Here is a 23,899-nt window from a genome sequence, read left to right on the forward strand (position 1 = left end):
ACTCAGGATATTCTATGATTCTATGATTCTATGAAAAGTGATTGAGGATGTTGTGAAGTCTTTCATTTAAGGTCTACAAAGACTCCCCAGGTGTTTTAGAGGAGTGATGTAGAGTTGGTAAGAATCCAGCTGTCTGGTTTGGTGCCTTGGGCTGCAAGGGGCTCTTTATTGGTCTCTATATCACATTGCATCTGCTGTAAACACATAGCAAAGAAAGTTTGCTTTTCCTGTTCAGAATATCTGACTCCTATAAGAATGTTGACTTTTTTCCTTCAGTGTGTGTATTTGAATGGGTTTGGTTTTGAGGAATTGGGTGTTTTACAGCTTAAGAGAGCAGAAAAGGAACAGAATAAGCCTATACCACAGTGGCTTAATTATTGCACCTCCAAAAGGCATTTGCAACTAGTGCATGACATCGTCAGCAACCCAGGGATCTGTGTGTATGTCAACCCCAATACAAGAAAGCCTTCATTTCATGTTCCAGCCTGACATAACTCTCTCTGGGGCTGAGAGTTTTGAACTGTCACAAGCACTTTTGAAACTGTTTTTCTTGTCTTCTAAATTAAAATCAAACGTGTAACTTGAAAATGAAAGACGAAATGGGTGATGTGCGTTTGGTGTATTTTTCTGGTTTTGCACAGCCGTTTTCTGATCTCTTTCTAGTCTAAACCCAAAGGGCAGCTGTAGTATCAATTGGAAAAATAAATTAAATATATATATAATTAGCTATATTTGTATAGTCAGCTTGGGTCCTATTGCACTTTCTGATTTCTGAGAGAGGTGATTCTGAAGAAGAGAATGAAAAATTTGCCTTGTGACTTCAATAGCAACACAAAAGTTGGGGAGGTGTCACTTTTTTAGAGCCTCAAATTTGTTTTAGTTGTTTGAATCAAAAAGGGATACTATAGCCACTTTGAGATTGTGCTATTTGTATAGCAGGGTACCTAAATAATAGAGTTGGTAAAATATGAGATCAGAGATTGACGCGTGTGATATGCAATAAGTTTCAGTATAGGCATGAGCAGATGCAACAAGTGAAACTAGAGGTGAGGCCATAACAGTATTGTTTTTTGTTTGCTTATTTTGATTAGATATTACTCTTAGTTGGTAACTTTTTTTTCCTCCTTACAGGTGATTCCAGTACGGTTCTACAGGATGAAGAGGAGATTATTGAGATGAAGGATGTATTTTCAGTCAAACTAAAACGCCGTCGTTTTGTGGGACAGAAAAAAGGTGGTACTTTATTGGGTATCACTATTTTTAAATGCTTGCATAAAGAAGAAAATAAACTAACGGACTGTGCTGTCCATTTAAACAACTTAAGTGAAGATCACTGTAATTCATGGTTTAGACATCTAAAGGAAATTTTGAATGGTAAGCACTTAATCGGGGTTGTTATTATTTCAGACTTTTTTCTATTGGTGATGCATAAGGTTGAATGATTCTTAGAAAAAATATTTTGCCTGTAGAAATTAAAACACAAACGTATGAATAATGTTGTTGGAAAATGCTGTACACTACCAAAGTTTGACATGGTGAAGTATAAAATTTAACAAAGTGACAATGACTAAAGCATGTTTAAAAAAATAAGCTGATGCTATATTTTGGAAGTGTTCAAACACTGAAAATAAGTAGCCGATTGCTTTCTGACTGAAGAGTCTTTTGAGAAATCTGTTTCTTAAACAAAATACAATGTTGGTGCTTTCACTTGGAATTGCTGCACATGTAATGGTACTGGAGTTGTTGCAGCACAGGAGACTCTTCAGAGACTGCCCAGAACCTGTTTAGGAACTCCCGCTTGAGACCCACAGACTCGTAGAGGCTAATGGGAGAGGCTTCCTCCTCATAATATCACAGGTGAAAGGGCTCTTAAGGCTCTGTAGAACTCTTACTGTATAATTTGATACTAGTGTATTGATACTAGTTAGTGATGAGAGGCAGTTCTTTATTTAAAAATATTTTTCTGTATGCTATAATAATTTCAGGATGCTTTCTTAACCCATTAAAGTTGTATTTTTCATGTAAGTTGCACCAAATTTAAGAAATTAATATTGACTTTTTAGGGTGTGTGTGTAGGGGGGAAACAGCAACCCAAAACAAAAACAAGCCAAAGCCTTTCACTGTAATTTAATGCTATGAATTTTGGGAAGACACAGAATATAGTACACTTGTGATTTAAAACAAAAAACAACAACAAAACACAAACCAAACTCTCTGATTTATCTCAAAATTGTGTCTGTTTATTGACTATAGCAAATGAGTTTCCTCATTAGAGAAGAAAAACAATCCTTCTTATAACAGATTATTAAAACTTCAGCCGAATTGTTAATACTGAGCCTGATTACAGAATTCAAATTTTACACATCTGTACTGTTTGTAACAGCACTTCCAGTAGAGATTTATAGCGTTCTTCTATTAAAGTTAAGCAGAAATAGAGAAAACAAAATAATGTTCATTAAGTGTGCATACATACACTACTTCCAATATGCTTTGGATTTTCCAAACAAAATTGTATATTAAAAAGTGTCCCCCCTTGCCCCTCTTGAAAGGCTTTATCAGTAAATATCTAAATCTGCAGAAGTGCCAAGATTCTTGCAGATCTCTAGCTACCCATAAAGGCAAGGACATTTGCATACGGAGCAAATGTCTGTTTTGTTCCCAGATTACCCTCCATCCATCAGGAGCAGTGATACCATATGTTCACAGAAAAAAAGAGGCAGTATCTCTTGCTCAGGTTGCCTTGACTTCGAGGTGCAGTCTCTGTTTTATAGCTTTGTAATTGCAAGCCACCTGAACCTGAAAAAAGCATTCTGTGCCATGTTGCTCTTTCTGGTTCTTCCTTCAGCTTTCATCTTTCTTCAGAAGTCAAACCTTGTGCCGCTTTTTCTGGATGTCTACTCAGTACATTTTTCTCCTTTACTTTTACTTCAGGAATAATCAGGACTCAGAGTGTGTTGGGAAAAATATCCAAATGCAAACCCCACAATACTGTTTACTAAAGTGTACATTGTTCTGAGTTCTGCAACTGTAGTAAAAGTAGTTTTTCACACTATTAGATTTTGAAGACTGAGTAGGTATTCAAACTGCCTTTCTGCCTTTTTCAGAAAATCAGCAAATTGACAGCAACATTTCTACACTGAGTGTGGCAGAGAGACATTATCATTAATTCAAACAGTGTTGATATACTAACAATATAATTCAGGGAAAATTTTTTATTCTAATTTAAAATGTGCCAAACATTGGCAGGAAGGCCCCAGTAGCATACAACAGATCAAGTTCTGTTCTTTCTTCAGTAATTAAAGTCTCAAAAGGTGCATTGCATTGATATATCTCTGCTTATAGATAAGCTCTGCTATATAATCCTGCTATATCCTTATATTTAAGGATATATCCTTACAGACTGCAACACAAAATTAAAAGTCCATCCTTCTAAAATAGTCAAAATTGAACTGTATTTCTTTTTCCTAATGTGTCTTGTCAGAAAGTAAGTTTTCATTAACTGCTGAACTATTTACCTGAAGGATTTTTATTGCCTCTAGGATGGAGCAAATTAAAAGCAGGTGATCTACCGAAGTAGAGTGTCTGTATGCTTAGGTACAGCTGTCAGTAAATACGTATTTTCATTTGTCAGAATGGCTAAATGTTACTAAAAGGCGCATCTCTGACAACTGAAAATAAATACAATTTCTATTTGATTACCTTCTTTTATTATTTTTTTTAAGCATTCATCATTTCTGTGTATGTGTGTAACAGGGTAAAAAGCGTGCTACTGTCTTCCCACTTCTAAAAAAAATTTCTTATTTTCTACATATAAGTGCTGTTGTCTAGACGCACGCCTGTGAGATATTAAGAGCTTGCTCAATGATATGATGTTCAAGAAAACTTTGACCCGTTTTTTGATCATTGCTTATTTGTTAAACTGATGTAAAATGACTGCTTCTACCTTTAGGCATGCACCTTTGGAGCCCAGATTCTGCATTGGCTCCTGGAAAGCCCCAAATGGCAGCTTAGACATTTGTTTCTAGTCTGGTGTTGTATGTCAGACCTATTGTGCACCTGACTCACAGTGATTTCCATTTATACATTGCATCTTTCTGTGCTGGGCTTATGGGCATGTGCTGTAGACATACTGTGTAAGTAGAATTCACTGCTTGATTTGGAATCCTCTCTGCATGCAAATGCCCAGGGCTACTTAAAGGGTTAAGACACCCCTGGAAATGGGAGAAAAGGGACAATTAGCAATGCTTACCTATTCTTTTTTGTTTGTTTGTTTTTGTTTTTAATTTCTTTAGCTGTGTTGAGTCTTATTCTTGTTAACAGTGTTGATTTGAAAGAGTTTCACTTAAAATCTCTGTAAGTTAACAGAAGACAATACTGTTAAGAATAAATGATGAAGTAAGTAAAAGTACATGAAGTACATTTTATTTTTATGTACCATTCTGTAGTATCTCTCTTGTTCTGGGATTTGATACGAATGTCTGAAACTTCATGCATGAAGTTTTAATTAAACCATTAATGTTAAACATTAACTTTGCTTAGTTAATATTAACAGTGGTGTGTCCATAGTTACATTAACAAATGTTTCATATTATTAGTTTTCCTCATGTATAATATTGCTACTGCTGTATAAAGTATTTATAAATGCATGTAATAACAATGTGATTCCAAGCTCTTAACTTTTGTAACATAAACCCATTTTCATAAAACTAAGAACTGAAAGCAGCACAGATGTATGTCTGAGCATAGCGTCTCTGCTGCCCTCCGAGCCTTTGTTTTCAGAACACCCTGATTGACCCACCACCCTTCATGGTTCACTGATTCACTTGATAGATCAAGTTTAAACTAGTGCATATTAGCACATTTGTTAGTACTAGAGGAACAGTTGGCCTTCCTGCTTTAGGCTGCAGGTTCATTTCAAATGGAGCAGCTACAGAAAACAATAACAGAATACCAGTTAGGACAGCACCAAAAGGCTGACAGACTGAAATCAGTTGCAGGCTCTAGTAAATAAGATCAATTCATTCACAGTGTTGTTTAAAGAAAGTTAAAAGATGATTATTATTTAAAAATACTTAAGAGCTTTCACTATATATTATGTGTTTCATACTATATTGTGTGAAAATCTTGTCTTTGATTAGGGTTGGATTTTCTTTCATTACATCCAGTTGTTTGTTACATGATCATTGCACTCTGTGAATGATAACTAATAATTTTTGTCAAGATTATCCATTCATGTCTGTTGGCAATCGTTTGGCATGAAACCACATGAGTAGTATGCCATCTCTCTGCTCAAATGCCACTGGTGAAATGAAAAAGAAATGAGTACAGATTTGGTCTTCCATCAAGAGCCTTTGGAATGCACCTTTGCTTGTGTCCTTTCATGATCGTATTTGTCACCTTTGTATGATGCTTCTTTGCTTTTTTGGCGATACAAGATACTGCTTCATATACTCAAAATGGTTTTTTATAAAAACTTACCAGCAGGCATTGAAAAATGAAACTTTTTCATCTTAGAATTTTTTCAAGTTAGCAGTGGTGGTACATCAGAGAGAACTCATCAGCATACCATTTATAGGGGAAAAGTGTTGTTGCCTTACTCTTAAACAGTCTGTGTGTCTTCTGCTAATATCACTTAAATATGAGAGGGAGGGAAATTCTGTAACTAAAAAGATTGAGAAGTTACTGCCTTGTCTTGTTCTTTATCATCAATTTTGTACTTCTTGGAGAGAAACAAAGCAGCCAGTGATTTTGAACTGAAAATCAGTGATGGTTAGCAACAAACTAATAGTGTTGAAAGTGTTTAATATATTATGTGGTTTGGCATAAATGGGGAACCTATCTCTACTTAAGTGGTGTTTTATTTCATGTGCACAATATGGCATGTTTCCTGAGGATGTACTTCTTTGTGTAGGTACTCAGGCCTCCTGCTGAAGACATTCAGGATTCATCAGGCATTAACAATGCATTGGGAGTACATTGCCACATTAAATTTCTTTCAGTATCTTTAAGAAATCGTCTAAAATTTACTAGCACAAATTGGATAAAGTGCTAATTTTCATTTGCAGATTCTTTGATGTGTTTAAATGAGTGAAAGAATAATTTATGGGACTCTTATAATCATTATATTTTGATCTTAAGGAGTACTTTTCCCTTGATGCTAAAAACAGTATTTAGTTATAATTTCTCAGAAGATTTACTCCTGTTCAATTTTTGAGGTACAGGAAGTGGGGAAACAACTTCAGGAAGTCCCAGCCAACACTTCTAAGGTTTGTGTGGCCGTATAGTTTGAAGTAATACTCTATATGGGGCAGGAAAAATTTTTCACTCTTGGTTCCTTTTGGAGTTGAGGCCTATTGCTAATTTTCTTCCTGAATGTTGAAAGCAGTATACTTTATCAGACCTAGCTTTCATTTGGCTAAACAAGTGGTAATCTAACCTAAAACTAAAAGTAAATTGAGAATTTATAAATGAATTAATTGAATATAAAATTGTTCAATCATTTATTGTAAGTAACTAGCAAAACTCAGGTAGTATTTTGCACCATCATTTGCTTTTTGTGGTAAACCATCCTCACTCAGTAACAGCAACCACAGGAATTCTAGAAATGGGAACCAGAAAAGTAGTGTTTATATAAAAATGTTTACAAATCCCTACCCCCCCCCCCCCCCCCCCAAAAAAAAATAAAATAAAATAAAATAAAATGAACAATAATTACTAGATTTCCAAATGGTATTGCCAAGTAATCTGTTTCTTTGCATTTCTTCTCACCTCTTTCAAGATGAGGAAATTTCCTTTCTGTTGCTTGATTTGTAATCCCAGAAAACAAAAGTAGTGAATTGTGCTGTCAGTTCTGTTGGATGTTACTGTCATTATGCCTGCTGGCAATGTTTCACCTTAAATTCCAAAGACAACATGTTTTGATATTTTTTGCCACTTGTCTTTTAGCTTCTCCACATTCAACATGCTCCTGTTTCAGGGTTTCACTAGGTTATGACATATACTTTTTTTTTTTTTTTCTGGTTCATTTTAATACTCTAATTCACATATCCTGTTTAAGTATTATACTGGTTCTAATATTAAAAATGCAGTTAAGCTGTATGAATAGCTGTGTGCAATATGAAATGTTTTGTGTTTTCTTTTTAGGCTTTCAAAATAGACCAAAATCCTTAAAAGTATTTGTTAATCCAAGCAGCCACAAACGAGAAGCCACTCATGTTTATTATGAAAAAGTTGCACCACTTTTTAAGCTTGCTGACGTCAAAACTGATGTCACAGGTAAGTTGCTTCAAAAGCATAGTTTAATCTCGTGTGAAACAAGTACTTAAGCATGAAAGATAATTTGAATCTTTATTAACTTTGTCTGCAAGTATTGAATTTATATTTATAATTTATTTAATGTAGTTGTACAATGCAATGTATTTTTTCATGAAAAAAATGTTTTAGTAATTCTGTTCTTCATTGAATAGCTTTCCTCCCCTATAGCCATCAATACCAGTAATATATCTTTCATACTTTTAAACCAAACATTGAATAAAAGGAAACAAGCATTTAATGTCTAATGGTCTTGCCTACGTTTGCTGAGATTTTTTCCTGCATTCTGACAGACACGTCTTAAAATATTACCTCTCTTCCTAGAAGATCTATTGGTCATGGGAGTGGGGCTGATTGGAAGAACATGCTATTTCTAGGGTCTGACTCAGTTTCAGGGATAACCTGTAAGCCTAAGTGATTAATGGGATGGCAAGGGTCGTTCTCACCAGGCTGGCGGGCATGACTTGCTGTCTGGAGAACATGAAGGTACAAGTTTAATGTTGTAGTGATGCTACCTTCTGCTCACTAATAGGTTCTTGATATCAGGCTTGGATTTAAAGCTCAAAATTCTGCCAGACTTCTGCTTTATGTCCTTCTGGCTTTCATTGAATTTGCCCTTTGGCTATTTTATTTCATTGGCTTTCTGTAAGAAACTGAGCAGGCAAACAACAGATTTCTTAGTGCAGTAAAATAGTAATGATCTTGTTATTATTTCTGCCCCGTTCTGTGAAATGACTGAAAGTTACTTAAGTTGCATCAAATGTCGTCTCCCCAAATTTCCAAGCATACAGAGAAGTGGTATTAGTATTTCCTGTTCCAAATAATTTTATATTAATAGCATTATAATTCCCTTTAATACACTGCTGTTCTTTGGTTACACATTTCATATCCATGTGAAGTGTAAACTCTCTTGCAAGACATTTTAATATCAAAATGTATTTTTCCTGTGTCTGTTGTACTTAGTTTGCAAAAATAATTGGTTCCAGATTAAAGAGATGGGGTTTGTCTTGTAGTTATTGTCTAAACTTCTTGTGAAATCATGACTAGTTTAGGCTACATGCCAGAAAGCACTCTGAGAAAATCTGATTTAGGTATAAGAATATAATAACGCGATACGTGTTTGTATGAGATTTGTCTTGCTAATTTTATTACCTGTTTCTATATATTTTTAAATTATTTAGCCCACAATTTAAAGTAAAATCAAATGAAGATTAAAGACACAAAAAGTGTGAAAAAGAATTCAATCTGTTAGAATTATGTAGTGATTTTTTCTTAACTTCTCTTAACTGAGAAAGGAATATTAAAAGCTTTATGTGAGTTTTAATTCTCACAGATGCATTTTTCACCTGCAAGACAAAGTAGCATAAACAAATTATTAATAATGCTGTCTTCTTAGAAATTGAGCATAATGTTGCTTGGTCACAATTTAAAAATAAATAAATAAATATATTATCATGCAGATTTTAGTAAGAGATAACTATGTCATGTTTTAAATTAACTATTACTTAGCTGTTTTAAACAACTATTTAAATAAAATTACCCTTTAAAAAAATTCCTTACTACTGGTTAGTGTTTCTTTTATTTTTGCTGTGAACATAACCTTGTTTGTAAAACTCAGCTAAAGGCAGATTTATCATTAACTTGTGTAAGATTACATTTTTAGCTATGTAATGTCATCTGAAATCCTAAAGTGTAATATATCAAATATGTACCAGCAGTTTTAAAGATTAATTCATAGAATTTAGCTATGATTATCGCTGTTAGTGAATTTTAAAAGCTTTTTCCTATTTGAAGAAAAACAATTTAAAGTTTATTTTGGATTATTTTTCTTTTAAATTCTGAAAAGAAGCTTCTGTTTTTAGCTAGATAAATGTTTAATTGCTTATCTTTAAAAATAACGTTATTTTGCTAATATCCAAATACTGAAGTGCTTATTAGTTGCCTAACACTCCTCCTACAGGCAAAATGAGAAAACTACATTAGGGTTTTAAATGCTAGTGGAGAACTAAATAATTAAGAGATATGCATTAAAAAAATAACAAAAAATAAAAATAAAAAAACAAAAATAAAAAACAGGGGGACCGCTTGAAAGTCTTGTTCACTGGTGACATCTAATAAAACTCTTAAGTGCTTCATTTCGAGTAAATATATCAGATTTCTTCCTCCAATAATTGTTATGGCTTTTATTTGTGATGTTGAAGTGTGCATCTCACTATTACTGCTTTTCTGAAACATGACCATTTACTTCCATAGCAGTGTACAAAGGTGTATTATGTACTACAAATTAAAGGCTTCTCTACAGTTTTTATATTGTAGATAGTTTACTTCTAGTCTTTACACATATACTTCTTCAAAGCTTAAAATTCATACACAAAAATCTTAAAGCAAATTTGAATCTCTGAAGTGATTTTGAGTGCATATACAAGGCAAGACTTTAAATATAATTAAAAACAACAACTACAACAACAAAAAATATGAAACTTGGACAATGAAGTGATGAAAGACAGAACTCTGCTCATCCCATCTCATGTTTTGGTAGCTGGCTATTGGTGTTACTGTGTAGTGATTTTGGCTTTTACATGATCAACCTTCTCATGACTTAATTTTCACTGTTAATTCTATTGGAATAATCTTTCTAATTTTTATTTTTTTTTTTCCATATTACGTTGCACACTAAAAATACATTGATTTTACTGAGATTGACCACAGGTCTTAAAGGGTAATGTATTTTTATACAGTCTTATACAGTCTTTTAAGAGTTTAACAGTGCTGCTGTTGGGGTATGACATTTAGAAGAACGGTGACTCTTCTAAAAGTCCAGTTCAACAAAATCTTCCCCCAAATCTGGGACACCTACAAGTACTGGCAAATACTGATGATTGGCTTTATTATTTTAGAAACATGTTGCAAAATCCTACACAAACTTAAAAAAAAAAAAAAAAAAAAAAAAAACAAAGGTAAACCCAACAGGCTCCTAGTTTGTCTTCTCTTTCTAGCTTTGAGTCTTCTGCTTCCATTTATGCACAGTTACAAGCTGGATGTTTTGGCAAAAACAGTAGCCTCCTCCCCTTCACCCCCATCATTTTTAAGGCAGAATCACAAAGGAAAAGAGAATGATTGAGAACTGGGCAAATAACATTGGTTTAAACTTGCAGTGTGCTAAATAACATTAATATTATTTTTTTTCCTCCAATGTTAACACCAGTTAATCTGTTGTTCTTATTAGCAGTTTTAATCCTATTGGCACTAGTCTGTGACATGAGTTCCAGCGTTTAGGCATGTCATGTGGAAGTGTCCGACATTTTGGAGTATTGAACCAATTATATATCACTTTTTTCTTTATGTGAGGACTGAAGCCTTAGTTTCTTATTTTGCTACATGAGATATGGTGTTACAATGTTTTGGATTATATGATTCTGTTCAACTCGAAATCACTCAATTGCCTTCTTTTCCCTACCGTAATTTAGAGCTTTGGAACAAAATGTCTTGAAAAAGGAAAACATTTTCAATTAAATTCTGTGTTAGAAATCACTGAAAAAAAGCCAACGCTATCTATGCCAATTATGTTACATGAATCCTTAAACTGTGAAAGATGTTCTTTGTTCCTCTTAACAAAATTTGGTTTTCCTCCTGAATTACAAGCACCAAAATTTTCAAACATCTATCTTTTTTTCCAAGTATCAGAATGACTTTTACATGTGCATCTGTAGGTTGTCTAGCCTGCAGAGAACTTTTAGACGTGGTCTTTTTATGCCTGTGTTGATTTTTTTTAATTTTTATACTTGATAGGTATTCTATAAGTTGTCATCAAGTTTTTTATTGGAAATCTCATATATTTTTTAATTATTGTTTTTGTCACAGTGCTTCAAAACAGATACTATGTTCCTCTGCCATTTGCTCATCAAATTTTAAATTTATTGGAATCATCCCAAGACTTATGCCTAGCAGTAGTCCGCCTTTGTAATTTCCAAATTTCAGCTATTAGAAGCAAAGAGGATGGAGTTCCCATCAATCTGTGACTGTCTTTTTAACTTCCTTTACTGATTTCTCTGTAGACTTGTGCCTTCTTTATTTTCATGTCCTTGTTCTTTGAGCGAATTAATATTGTAATAATAAACGTAACTTATATCGTTACATTAGGAAACTACTGAGCATACTTTCCTTTACAATATAAAATCTTATTTGCCATACCATTTTAATTAGATTGTACGCAGAACTTTCTAAATGTCATTACCTTCATTTAAAAAGCAGGCATTTAACCTGGTAACCAACTGTGTGTTTTCACAGGAAGATTTTATTTTCTCATTGAAGTAGTGGTAAGGTATTTGAGTCTTTCTGCATCATTTTTGCATGGTGCACACAATTTTATTGGTTTTTATTTTTCACAAGCTCCACATACTGCTAGACATGGAGTTACCATCTTTAAAAACAACACTGAGTACAGTGATAGCTTAAATACTGTGCTCTGATCTTCCAGAATAGGTCCTGCATGAAAGAAATTCTGTAAGCAATACCTGAAAGTTATTTTATTAATATGCATTTATGTAGCAAAATATTTCTCTATCTTTCATATCAAAATAATTCTAAGTTTTCATTAAGAGTTTCCAAAACACCAAGTACTAGAACTTTGCAAAATTTGAAGTTATGTGCTGATAGACAATTTTTAGTGCATAATGTAGAGATTTTATCACTTTCATTTTGATTTTTCTTTTTCAAAGAAATTAGATACTCACTATTGTATATGTGTGTTTGGAGAGATAAGCATTTTCTATTTTTGTAAGCAGCATTTGAGTAGTCTGTAGAAATACTATGTTATAGCAGGTACAGATACAGAGTGATTGTTTTAGACACCACGACTAATAATTTTAACAATATTTAGAAACACTGGAGAAAAGCCTCGAACTATGCTAGCACCAGGGACAGACAAGCATGAAAGATTAATGTAATTTTGCATATAATCATGCACATTCTTACACAAAAAATCCATCTGCAAGTGTCATGTCAGTCAGCAAAAATCTTTGATGGGTGGATGCAGCTGGGCTGTCTCTTCTGGCAAAGCTGGCCTAGAAAATGCTAAATGTAGTTATGATGCTTTGTGCCATCTGTAGTATGCCAGTTTATCCTGTCTTCGCTGGCATTTACGGTACTATGTAGGGTATCAGCAAACACAGAGACATCAATGTAGAGTGACAGATTCATTTCCTCCAGAGGCTATGAACTCTGGTGTATACTTGTGCCACCTTCCTCTGTGTGTTATATTCTGTTGTCACTGGTATTTGGCTTGATTTCATACTTCTGTGTTTAACTCATATTTTTGACTTGGCAATTTGCATATCCTAACACAAAGGCAATTAAATGTGATTGATACTGAAATAATTCAGTCTTAACTGAGGATACGCTTACATTTTCCTGAACTTTACCAACTGTGTCAGTGCTAAAACTTCCATTTTGATGCAACAAACATCTTCTCTAGTTTTCTGGATTTAAATGTGTCTCTAAATGTGCCCTGTGTCTCATACCAGCTGAGTTTTGATATCTTATCTTTTAGCTAGTCTAACTGTACAACTTACCTTTTCAAATGCATTTACTGATCCAAAAATATATTCTGAACCAAATTACGGTGTGTTCCTTATGCTAGAAGGAAAAAAAAAAAAAAAGAAATCTTATTTTATCTAATATTTTGATAACAAATAATGTCATTTTCCACAGTAACTGAATATGAAGGACATGCTCTCTCAGTACTGAAAGAATGTGAACTCCAGGCATTTGATGGGTAAGTTGATTAGTGGCAATGAATGTTAGTAAGCCTCATAACATTAGTTTTTATTTGTATTCCATCCAAAGCTATGCCAGTAGGTATTTCATGAGTTACTCCATTTCAAATATATTGTCAGATGGAAAAAAATCAATTCTAATTAGGTGCTTCATTTTTTTGTTATTACTTACTGAAAAAAATATATATTTTAGACTGATAAATAATGGCAAATAAACATAAAGCTTTCTTAAATACATTTCATGAAAACTTCATTCTGTATTTGCAGGAATGAAGCAAGTGCTTTGTACTTCACTCTATCCATTCAAATGCCTCTTAAGGAGAACGTTTTATCTAAAAGTTACCTGATTTTTTTTGTTGTTCCCATTAAAAATTCTAAAAATAAATCATTCAAGCTTATTTCAAGTTGAGAATGAAATTTTTGTTCAATCATTTTTAAAAACCTTGCAGCTATGTGGATTAATACTGCAATCTTAGTTATTTTTACATTTATGGGAGCATATTCAGTAATAAATTGGAATAGGTTTGTGCGCTGTGGAAGTCTAACTGCATTTCTCAGAGCTGTTATAAGCATATGCTGTGAGCTACACAACAAGGCTTAAGTGTTTTGTAGACTGATTCAATTTTTAGTAGTTCTAGAAACTCACATAGATACATTAGAAAATTTATCAGAAGGTGTATTTTAGGTATTTCAAATTTTGAGGATAATTTATTTCAATTCCATAACTGTCTTTTGGGGTGATGGTTGGGGAACCAGTTTGTCCTGGGAAGCAGATATGAAGGCAAAAAGGAAAAGCCGATCATGTATTCTCTTGCACAACCCCATTCTGCTCTGAGCCACATTTTATTGTTTTGTCTGTGATCGTTGGGTGCAGTTACTGGAGTACTTGTGTGAGGCATCTTTCTAGTAGCCAGATACAAAGGGAAGTAGGAACAGAAGAAGCTGGAAGAAAATACCATGGTGACTGGATGTCTGAGGTGAAAAGATCCCCATCCTTTCTAAGTTGGTTGTTCAAGTGTTTGTTTTTTGTTTGTAAATTTCTGAAGTGTTTGAAAAAAGTTTTATAACTTCCCCAAAAGCCTGGTTTCCATCCATGTACTTGTTCACTAAAGCACAATAAGAACATCCTATTCAATATCTAACTTGGGATGCTTTTTTGATGCGAGGTTGTAGGGAAAATGAATTGCAAGGGTAATTTTTTCCACTGATGTAGCTGGAGGTGTCTTGATGGGTTATTCAAGAAAACACTTTGGTGTTTCCCAAATAAAATTTTAATTATAATTCTAGTTTATTTAAAATTAAACCAGAAAATGTATGGGATCTGTTTTGAATTGAAAATTAACTCCATAGCCATGAAATCATACTGCAGATGAAAATCCACCCTTTTAGCAATTCAAGTAGCCACCTGACATGGTGTCACTTCACTATTTCCAGTGAGTCTTGAGAAGTTTTACTCATATACTGTGCAGTGTTGTTTGTGACTTGGCAGATTCCAGTCCTTCTCAGTTGTGCCCTGGCTTCCTGTCCAGTTTTGTTCAAGTCAGCTACTGTATCTGTCCCTTAGTTCCCTGTTTACAATGTAAACAGGATAACAGTGCTTTCCTGCCTCCAAGACAGAACAGGATTTTATTCATTACAGTAGGTAAGAAGTACAGTAAAATACAACTTCTGATCTTGAATTTCTTTCCAAAAGAGTTATGTTCCCTGCATGTTAAAACAGTATATGAAGTAAATCAGAAGCTTTCAACTTGCAGTAGGGTGTTGGAAGTTCTTTGTATTTGTATCTCGGTGCTTTCTGTAAGCAATACTGCTGTGTTTTAATTCTTTGTCAAAGCTGTTTTTGTCTGGCTTCTATGTCATTTATTTTCTCTGATTTCTCCAGCTCCCATTATGTTTTGCAAGATCATAGACATATGTCATGCATCTTGCATATTTCAACTCTTTTGCTCTCCCCCCTTTTTTTTTGTACTGAAATTACCCATGTTGGCAATGTGCTTTTTCCCTGCCTTGGGGCCAAGCTGTGGTGAGAAATAAAGTGCATTTGTGATGCCTCTGAGTTGCATTCTCTTGTTTGTACAGTTACAGAAATATGCAAGGTATATACAGGTATTTCTTCCCTAATTAGGGGCCTACGCTACTATGGATTTTGTTTAGAGTAGCTTGGGTTAGTCAGACTTTAGGGAACAGTTGATTAAGAAACTTGTGTCTGATGGCTAGACAGATGTTTTTTCCTCTAAGAAGGCTTCTTCATGGTCTTAGTGAAATCTGTTTGCTCAAGGCTTTCTACTCCTTATGCATAGCAGGTTCTTGCTGATTAGGTCTGGAATCCCTGGTGCCTGATGGTATCTCTTGTTTCTGGCCAAAAAAGCAACTCTTGATGATTTATGTTAAATTAATTTAAACACACACACACACACACACACACACACACACACAAAGTTTGCATATTTTTGTTATTGTAATTTTGTGGATTCTTCATCTGTGTATAACAACAACAAACACAGCCCCCCAAAATTAGAAGAATATTTATCTGTTTTAAAAAGTATTAATATCCAGCATCCACATTTAAGTCCCTCTAGGTGTACAGTTTATCATGTTTTTGTTGCTGTGGCAGGGATATTTAAGCCTAGGTATAAAACAAGAACTAAACCAAAAATGAGATAAAAGAAGATGACTCCTGATTACAAGCAGGAAGAGAATGGGCTCCAAATTTTCTTTCTTTCTTTCTTCCTTCCTTTTTTTTTATTCCCTTTGAGCAGTGTTTAGATAGAAGGAAGTGGAAATATTCCTGAGAATTTAAATTAAAAAATAGAATCTGTGATAGTTGAATTTAAACATTTAGAAACTTTTTTTTTTTTTTTTTTTTAATTTAAAGCTTACTGTTTTGTTTGTTTGTTTTGTGGTTGAACTATCAGACAATTTCACAACTGCATTCATATAGATGTATGAAAGAAATACTTTAAGTGCCTCCTAAAGTAAACCTGACTTATGTATATTTTAAAGGTTTGGAGTATATTATTTTTAATGTGTACCTTAATAACCTCTAACTTTCAATCATACAGATTTGGAGAATCAAATTCTAAGTTACTTAAATAAAACTAAAAATAACAACAACAAAAAAAGACACTTGCTGTAACTGAGCTTTTACAGACAAATGCATTCCTCTCTATAGCCACAGCAGGTGGGAGTTTAATTACATGCTCCAGAAGCAGTGATTAAGTACCTTCATGCAAAGGATTGCTGGTACTAGGGTTTTATACCTTGCTAAATCCCTCAACTGCCTGCATAGTATCCAGGATTAACTGTTTTCAAGTATTTTTAGTTTTATTGTAATATTTGGTGAGTTGTTATTATAATGGTAATTAAAAAGCAGCAGAGTGCTTGTGTGGGTCAGTACTGAAAGGTTTGAAGAACTTCTCCATTGAAGCACTTGAGCACGTGCTTAATTCCTGTGCCTGTTCAGTTCTGTGGCTCCAGTGCGCTCACATAACTTGTGATAAGGTGAGTTGTAATTTATGAATTGTTAAACACACTTCTTACTACTTGGATAGAAAGAAGCAGAAATAAGGATTCTTATATCTTAGTTAATATTCACTGATCTGGCAGTAAAACGCTAACAAGTCTTTAAGAAAGAATGGTTTTTAGCTACTTGCAATGCTGTTATGTAGACGAGGTGTGGTAGCTGTACTGTCCTTGTTTGCTCAGTTACGAAACAGCTTTTGCATTTTTGTTTTGTAATAGGGTAGTCTGTGTTGGTGGAGATGGATCTGTCAGTGAAGTTGCTCATGGTCTGCTACTTAAAGCCCAGATAGATGCTGGAAAAGGTACAGACTATATACCAGCGCCTGTCAGAGCGTCAGTTCCTCTTGGAGTAATACCAGCAGGTGAGGCTAAACAGTACTGTTACATTTTGTCAGTCATCTGTTTTAAATCCCTCTGGCATGTTTTATAGTTTTGGCTACTGAAGGCAGTTCTTGGTGCTAAAGCTTCAGTCACTTAAGGGAACTATTGGATAAATGACCTAAATTAGTGATTTAGATTGATTACAAATGACTAGATTTTAAATCATTATGATAATTTATAGTAATGGCACAGATGAGCTCTTTGCCTAAAGGAAGTAGCTCTGGGAGAATAAAACTAAAATCATCTTCAGTTGATCCATGAGAAGATCACATTTTGCCCTTATTTGCCAACAGAAACGATACCAAATGTAAACTTTATTTTCTAGAATGTCTTTAACATAAGCCATGGTGATTTTGCTTCTCACTCTAGTTTTCTTGGCAGATTCTCATTTGGATTCATGCTTACAGTCTATTTTTAAATGGTGTGTTATGAATACATTTTTCAGATGATATTAAAAAAATACTGTGCACTCAAACCTGCTTATCTCTTCTTTATTTGTATAGATCTGAAAATACATAAAATAAATGCTTTTTTTTTTTTTTTTTTTTTTTTTTGAAAAATACTCTTATTCCTTTCTTTACTTGTACTTAAATCTTGTGTGTTTGATTTATTTTTTTCCCTTCTCCACCAACATTTCCAATTTTCCCTTTTCAGTATTACTTGGACCAGCTAGAATTAGTGGAGGCAAGGCTGATACTGCATTGGTATCTTCCATTTGAAAGGGGAGCAGTATTTTTGCATGGAAAGTACCCCGTGGTGTGGCTGTTGATGTGACTGCTTGTTGTAATTTCTCAGACATTTTTAACTAGTAAGGAAAAAAGCCCTGCAGCCAGGTGAACAGTAAATTGTTCTTTTCTGCTTTTTACTAAAAAGGGAGCAAGTCACTGCCAGACAGAGCAAGCATGTTTTAAGTGCTTTACGTTGCACTTCTGAAAGCAGCATTAAAACCAGCATCTAAAATGGTGGCTTCTAAAAATGCAAGATTTTACAAGCTTTTTTTCAAGTAAAAAAAACCAAACAAACAAACTTGAAATTGTCTTGGGAAAAGATGCAATGATCTCAGAAATGAAGCAAATGAATTTTATATCAGCAATTTGACCATCACTTATCAATTTAGGTGCTGTGAATGTCTTGATGGTGGTGAGATGGAATCTCTCTAGCTCTTTGCTCCATGCACTCTGGCTGTACTCAGGTCACTGTGCATCATCACTAGTGCTTATTGTCTTCAGTTTGTCAACAGATGAGTGCCGTAATCAAAAGGGGTATGTAGACCCAAAAGAATGGCACGTTGACTTCCTTGGAATAGACTTTCTTGAAAGAGCCTGAGACCAATTTGTATAATGATAGTGTGAGAAACTTCTTAGTAGTTTCTTAAAAATGTTCTGAAGCTTACTTTATTTCAATACTGTTGACGTTTCAAAAAGTAGTTAGGAAATAGGTAAGTGTGATACTTGTGTTCATGAAGATGATGTACCTTAATGGTCATTTAATCTTTCCATCCCCATAAATCCATTGAACCAAATCATGAGGATTTTATGTCTAAGAATAGAAGCCATGTTATGGGATTGTATGCCTCAAATGGATTAAAATCTGGGTTTGGCCACTACTATTAGTAGTTAGAGCAGAATTTTGAAGTTTCAGAACAGTTGATGGGGAGGAACTGCTTTTGAAACTCTCACCTCCTGGACAGAAAGGTCTGAAGGGCACATTTTTACTAAAATCCTCCACTGAGGTAGCAGACTGAGCTGCCTTATTCTGGTCAAAATCAAATGGATGAGATGTGGGGAAGCCTGCAGAGGTACGGCTGGCCATAGCAAGAGTGTTTGTTGCTATGGGAACTACTGCTAAGGAACTGTATGGAGGGGGAATCAGAGGCAGGGGAGGGGGAACTGGAAGGGCATTAAAAAAGCGATCCAGTTGTTATAGAACAAGAGACAATCTGTATCTGATGACTGCGAGCCTTTTAGTCCTAAATGGTTCATTTAAATAAATTCATGATTTCCAATTAATTCGGGAAATAAAATATTACTGAGGGACTGTTAATTTCTGTGATATTTCAGGCAAAGAACCAAAATGTTGGTGCAGTTTTCATCAGAATTTTAGCTATGCTTGACTAGGAAGTCATTACATCACATTTATCTGTTTGGATGGGGGAGACATTAACAGCCTTATGAATATTCATGTTGTCTGGTTAATTAAGTTAATTGTACTGCAGAAGTGCTTGCACTTCCAAGGACAATTTTTTTCCCTACAATTTCTGTTTGCTACCTTCATCAGTCATGCTTTACGTGACCTGCAGACACTTTGTCCTTACTGTGACACTTTTGTGCATTTCGTAGGAAGAGTGTTGTAGGAAGTTGTAATGTCAGGAAACTGGGTGAGTATTTTGAGCAGAATTGTGGTTTTGGAATAATAAAATCTTGTTTCTGTGTAAAAATAAATAAATAAATAAAAAGCTGGTGACTGAGATGCTGGAGTTGTACAGTTGAAACCTCTTTTACAGTAAATTGCGTAGTTGGGATGAGATCTAAAAATGTGACCCTCTCTAATTTGTGAGGAGTGCAAAGCCCATACATGAGCATCAAAGAAGGCTATTAGTCTTTGTAGTGTAATACAACAGGGGTCAGGGGAACCATCTTGTTATTGCTAAATAATATTCCAAGTTTACCTAGGGCAGGAAAGGTTGGAAAAGGATGGTTGACTTGGAAAGATGAATGATGGTATTAAAGTCATGATTTCACCATTTAAGTCAGCAAAGCTTGAAAGCTTGTATTCTCTCTTTTTTTTTTTTTTTTTTTTTTTTTTTTTTGAATGATAACTTTTATTGTTATGGCCTTGTTTATAAGCTTTCTTTGTGGCATTCTGTTTGTACAGGACATAGGTAATGAGATGCATAATTCAGTTGTCATTGAGGTCAAGATGCTGTTAGGTGTCTATTAAGAGTTTTTTTCTGAAGTAGGTGGTAGTGCTTGCTACTGCAATATTACTGTGCTGGTCCTGGATCTGAAACTTGTGGAAGGGCTCATATGGATGCAGCACTTACATTTCTGAACACAGGCATGACTTTTTTCTTGGGAGTCGGGAAAGGGCAGGGTTTTGTCTTGTTTACTTCTGCAAATGTTAATGAGCTCCACAGATTTAAGAGAAGGGTGCAATTACTTGTGCTATTGTGGTAAGTAGGAATGTGATCTAGCTCTAATTAGTCAGCATGAAGATTGGTATTGATTTCAGCCCTGACCATTTGTTATCTTGCTGCCATCTATATTGATGAATTATTTTTCCTTAAATGAGGAATTCCAGGTTTAAGAGATACCAAGTCTAATCTTTACTATCCTGATCTTCAGTAACATACAAATACATAATAAACTGCATTTCCTGCTAGTGTATTTAGAGAAATTTTCTTTTGGACTAAAAAAGTGAAGATTCGTGTTTAGCTTTTGGAGTTTATCCATCTTTCAAAGTACTTCATAAGCCAAATTTGCTGGGTTTATTTAAATTCTTTTTTTTTTTTTTTTAGATTAGGAAAAGGGGAAGTAAATGTAATGGTATAGTCACCTGTAAAATTCAGAGAAATACGTAAATTAAATTGCATTTCCGTTTGAATTGTTCAAAGAATCAAACTGCATGTAATCTGATTTCTTCCGTGTACCACTGAAGATGTAAATTTCAAAGAATGTTTTATGTCTATTATCCTGAGAGATGTACCTCGCTTATTTCCTTTACATAACAGGAGCCTGGAGGCACTCAGTCAGAGCTTCTCTCTCTGAGGTTGTGAAGGCTTTCCATGAGTCTCCGAATTGCTTTCAGAGACTCAGGTGACCTGAGGGAAGTAACAGGTACCCTGTGAGATACTGAGATAAAATTCATAGTTATTTTACAAATCACTGGAAAAGAAATCAAAGCATGTAGTGCTGCATAACAAAAACAAGATGCCTTTACAGCTATGTAACTGCATACATCAATGTTTCCATATTTACTGTTGTTTTCTACCACTAATGGGACATCAAAGATGTTTTGAGACATAGATTTTCAGTCTGGTACATAATACTTTTAAAGTGCTGATTTAAATATTGACAGCCTCTTGTTTGAAATGTAATGGTCTCTTCCCTTTCCTTGATTTTCTCTCCTCATCCCCCCTACTTTTGACAAAGTTTAAATGCATCCATAACATTTAAGGCAAATTTATCATCCAGAATTGTCTACTGCTGCTGTAACATATTAAATTATTCAAGCAACAAGAAAACGATTTGAAAATCTGCGTAAGTGAACTCAATCCTTTATGGAATGTTAGGTTCTAAATTGTTCATTTGTAATTTTTGTAGTTTTAATTAATGTGTTATCAAATTATTCATGCTTTACTCAGTACTCTATCCTGTCTGCTTGGCGGCAGGCCCTGGTGTTCTGTTTGTGCAAAAGTGGATCCTGTGGCTCTGCTACTTGGCCAAGTTAAAGCTGTTTTTCAATCATTAGTGTTGTTCTCATATGTAAAATTGACACGCTATAATCAACCATATTCACGGGTGCCCCTAAGAGCCTAAGAGGTAGCCTGCAAGGGGAGAAACATCTAGCTATCTTTGACTAGATCTTGTAGATTTTATTTATTTATTGTTTCTGGGAAACTTGTTGTTTTACACTGGCAGGGCATTCTATTCTTCTTCCAACTTGGGAAAACATTCTGCAAATGCATCCTGTTAGATAATCTGCTTTCTATTATACTTCCTCAGTATTGCACTTCGGTATAAAATGAGACATTTTTAAAGGGGGATTGGTTAAAATTTAAAAAAGCAATATTTACTAAACTCTTTCCCTCCCCTCCCTTGTTTTTTTTATGGCACTTATTAAAGAATTTTCAGAGCAGATTTTATAGACCTCTGGAAATTTTTATACTTTTAATTTGTACTATTTATCATTTTTGCTGTTACCAAGACTAAATAATTGGGAGTTTGTTTGTTTGTTTTTTTTTTTTCTTTTTTAATGCATTTATAATATATGCTTCTTGTCATCCTCAATATATCTTTCTTATTTTTACAATAGTTTGTGTTTACATTTACAGGTACTACTAATATTTTGGCCCATACTCTCTATGGAATTAAACATGCAGTGACTGCAACGCTGCACATTGTAATGGGTAAATATTTTTACATACATTTTATCAGGTTTTAAATAAGAAAGCAGCATTTAGAAGTTTGCCTTAACTAGGTATTTAATAAGCACATGGTGTTATACTATAGCGCTGTAAACTCTATTGTAAGAATTTTAAACCCAAATGACTTTATCCTAATTTACAGGGTATTAGAAAGTACCTGTATACCTATGTGGAAAGTTTTCTGCATATAGCTCAGTAACAATGGTTCTGGACCTCATCTTCTGATAACAAAGATCTGCCATGGAATAATGTCTGATTTTGGCATTTGTGTCCTATTGCTGATGTTCTTTTAATGCAAAAAGTAACATTTTCCAGACTTGATTGTGTGAACTGTGTTACTCTGTATGTTATGCAATGATTGGTTGCATATTCATCTGCTAACTTTAATTTAATGTACCTGCTGCTGACAATAGGAAGCTATGCAATACTTTCTGCTTGACAAAGTGATTAGGATTGGACTTTTCAGGGAAGTATTGTCATATTTCTGAGAAATTATCATTTAGCTCTGTGTGCATTTCTTTTAAAAATGAATAGTTTCCATAAGAGAGCTTTATTAAGTAGAAAAACTGTCTTACTTGCCATTCAGTCTGCACAACAAATAGGTTTTCAAACGTAAAAATGCAATTATGCTAAAAGGAAAAACTAAGTTGCCAGTGGAAACCTTGTTTTCAGGACTTAGAAAGTATGAAATGCTTAGTTGAGCGATGATAATATTCTTCCTAAAGCATTTTTTCTTTAGGGCACTTTTTTTTTTTTTTTTTTTTTTTTTTTAAATGAAAAACAGAGAACAATGGGGAAGGAAGTTTCAGCCTGAATGTTTTCCATACTTTTGCAGGCAGCAGTGGAACTCTTTGCTATGTTGTTTAGATAGCAATACATGAATTTGCATGCAAAATCTGAACCTGTCTCTTAAAATCAGATACTCAGTCTAATGGAAACCACACAGGTTCTACTGCAGAAAAAAAACTATGTACCCCGTCTTGAACGGAATTAGATATCTAAAATCTCTAACTTTAAAAACAATTCATAGAATCATAGAATGGTTCGGGTTGGAAAGGACCTTAAAGATCATCTAATTCCAACCTCCCTGCCATGGGCAGGGACACCTTCCACTACACCAGAATGCTCAAGGCCCTGTCCAACATTTGCAGCCTTTTCACAAAATATTTGTAATGATTAAACATTGTACTAGAGGAGTTTCAGGAACTCTTAAATATAAGTTTCAAATGTGTTTATGTAGCAACATTGCATTTCCTCTGATAATGATTTTTGAAAAGTTGTAGAGTAATTGAAAGCCAGACCATGTTCAGCCTGATGAATTGGCTGGACTTTTGCAATAACAATTTTAACGTTTTGAAACATCAGAACATTGTTCTCTGAATTGCGTACTTTTCCAGTTTTGATAATATCTAAATTGATTTCAGTTTTCATTAGTAAAACTTGACTTCCTAAGGAGATAAGAGTCTAGAGTTCTTTCAGTTAAATTAGCTGGATAGGAAATGGTAAGTTGTATTCAGTTAAAATACAGATGTTATTTGTAATTTCTGATCTTTGTCTGTGAAATCTTAGGTCATATTCAACCAGTAGATGTCTGTACTTTCAGTACTCCAAGCAAGCTTTTGCGTTTTGGGTTCTCAGCTATGTTTGGTTTTGGTGCAAGGACTCTAGCTTTGGCTGAAAAGCACCGTTGGATGCCCTCCAATCAGCGGAAGGATTTTGCTTTTATCAAAACACTGGCAGATCTCAAGTATACCATAAGTTGTTA

At 34.4% G+C, this 23,899-nt stretch overlaps 1 protein-coding gene across 1 annotated transcript in view; it reads left to right on the forward strand.

Annotated features, from left to right (window-relative positions):
* CERKL (CERK like autophagy regulator) overlaps window positions 1–23,899 on the forward strand; it is a gene marked incomplete at its 5' end in the record, with an annotated part of 53,923 nt that overhangs the window by 22,856 nt on the left and 7,168 nt on the right. The window contains 6 exons of the mRNA XM_082763223.1: window positions 1,132–1,374; window positions 7,144–7,275; window positions 13,021–13,084; window positions 16,827–16,969; window positions 22,042–22,116; window positions 23,704–23,881. Coding sequence (XP_082619349.1) covers window positions 1,132–1,374; window positions 7,144–7,275; window positions 13,021–13,084; window positions 16,827–16,969; window positions 22,042–22,116; window positions 23,704–23,881 — 835 coding nt within the window. The remainder of the gene's footprint in view (window positions 1–1,131; window positions 1,375–7,143; window positions 7,276–13,020; window positions 13,085–16,826; window positions 16,970–22,041; window positions 22,117–23,703; window positions 23,882–23,899) is intronic.

The sequence above is a fragment of the Aythya marila genome, assembly GCF_965140915.1.
Source record: "Aythya marila genome assembly, chromosome: 6".
NCBI classification, from domain to species: domain Eukaryota; kingdom Metazoa; phylum Chordata; class Aves; order Anseriformes; family Anatidae; genus Aythya; species Aythya marila.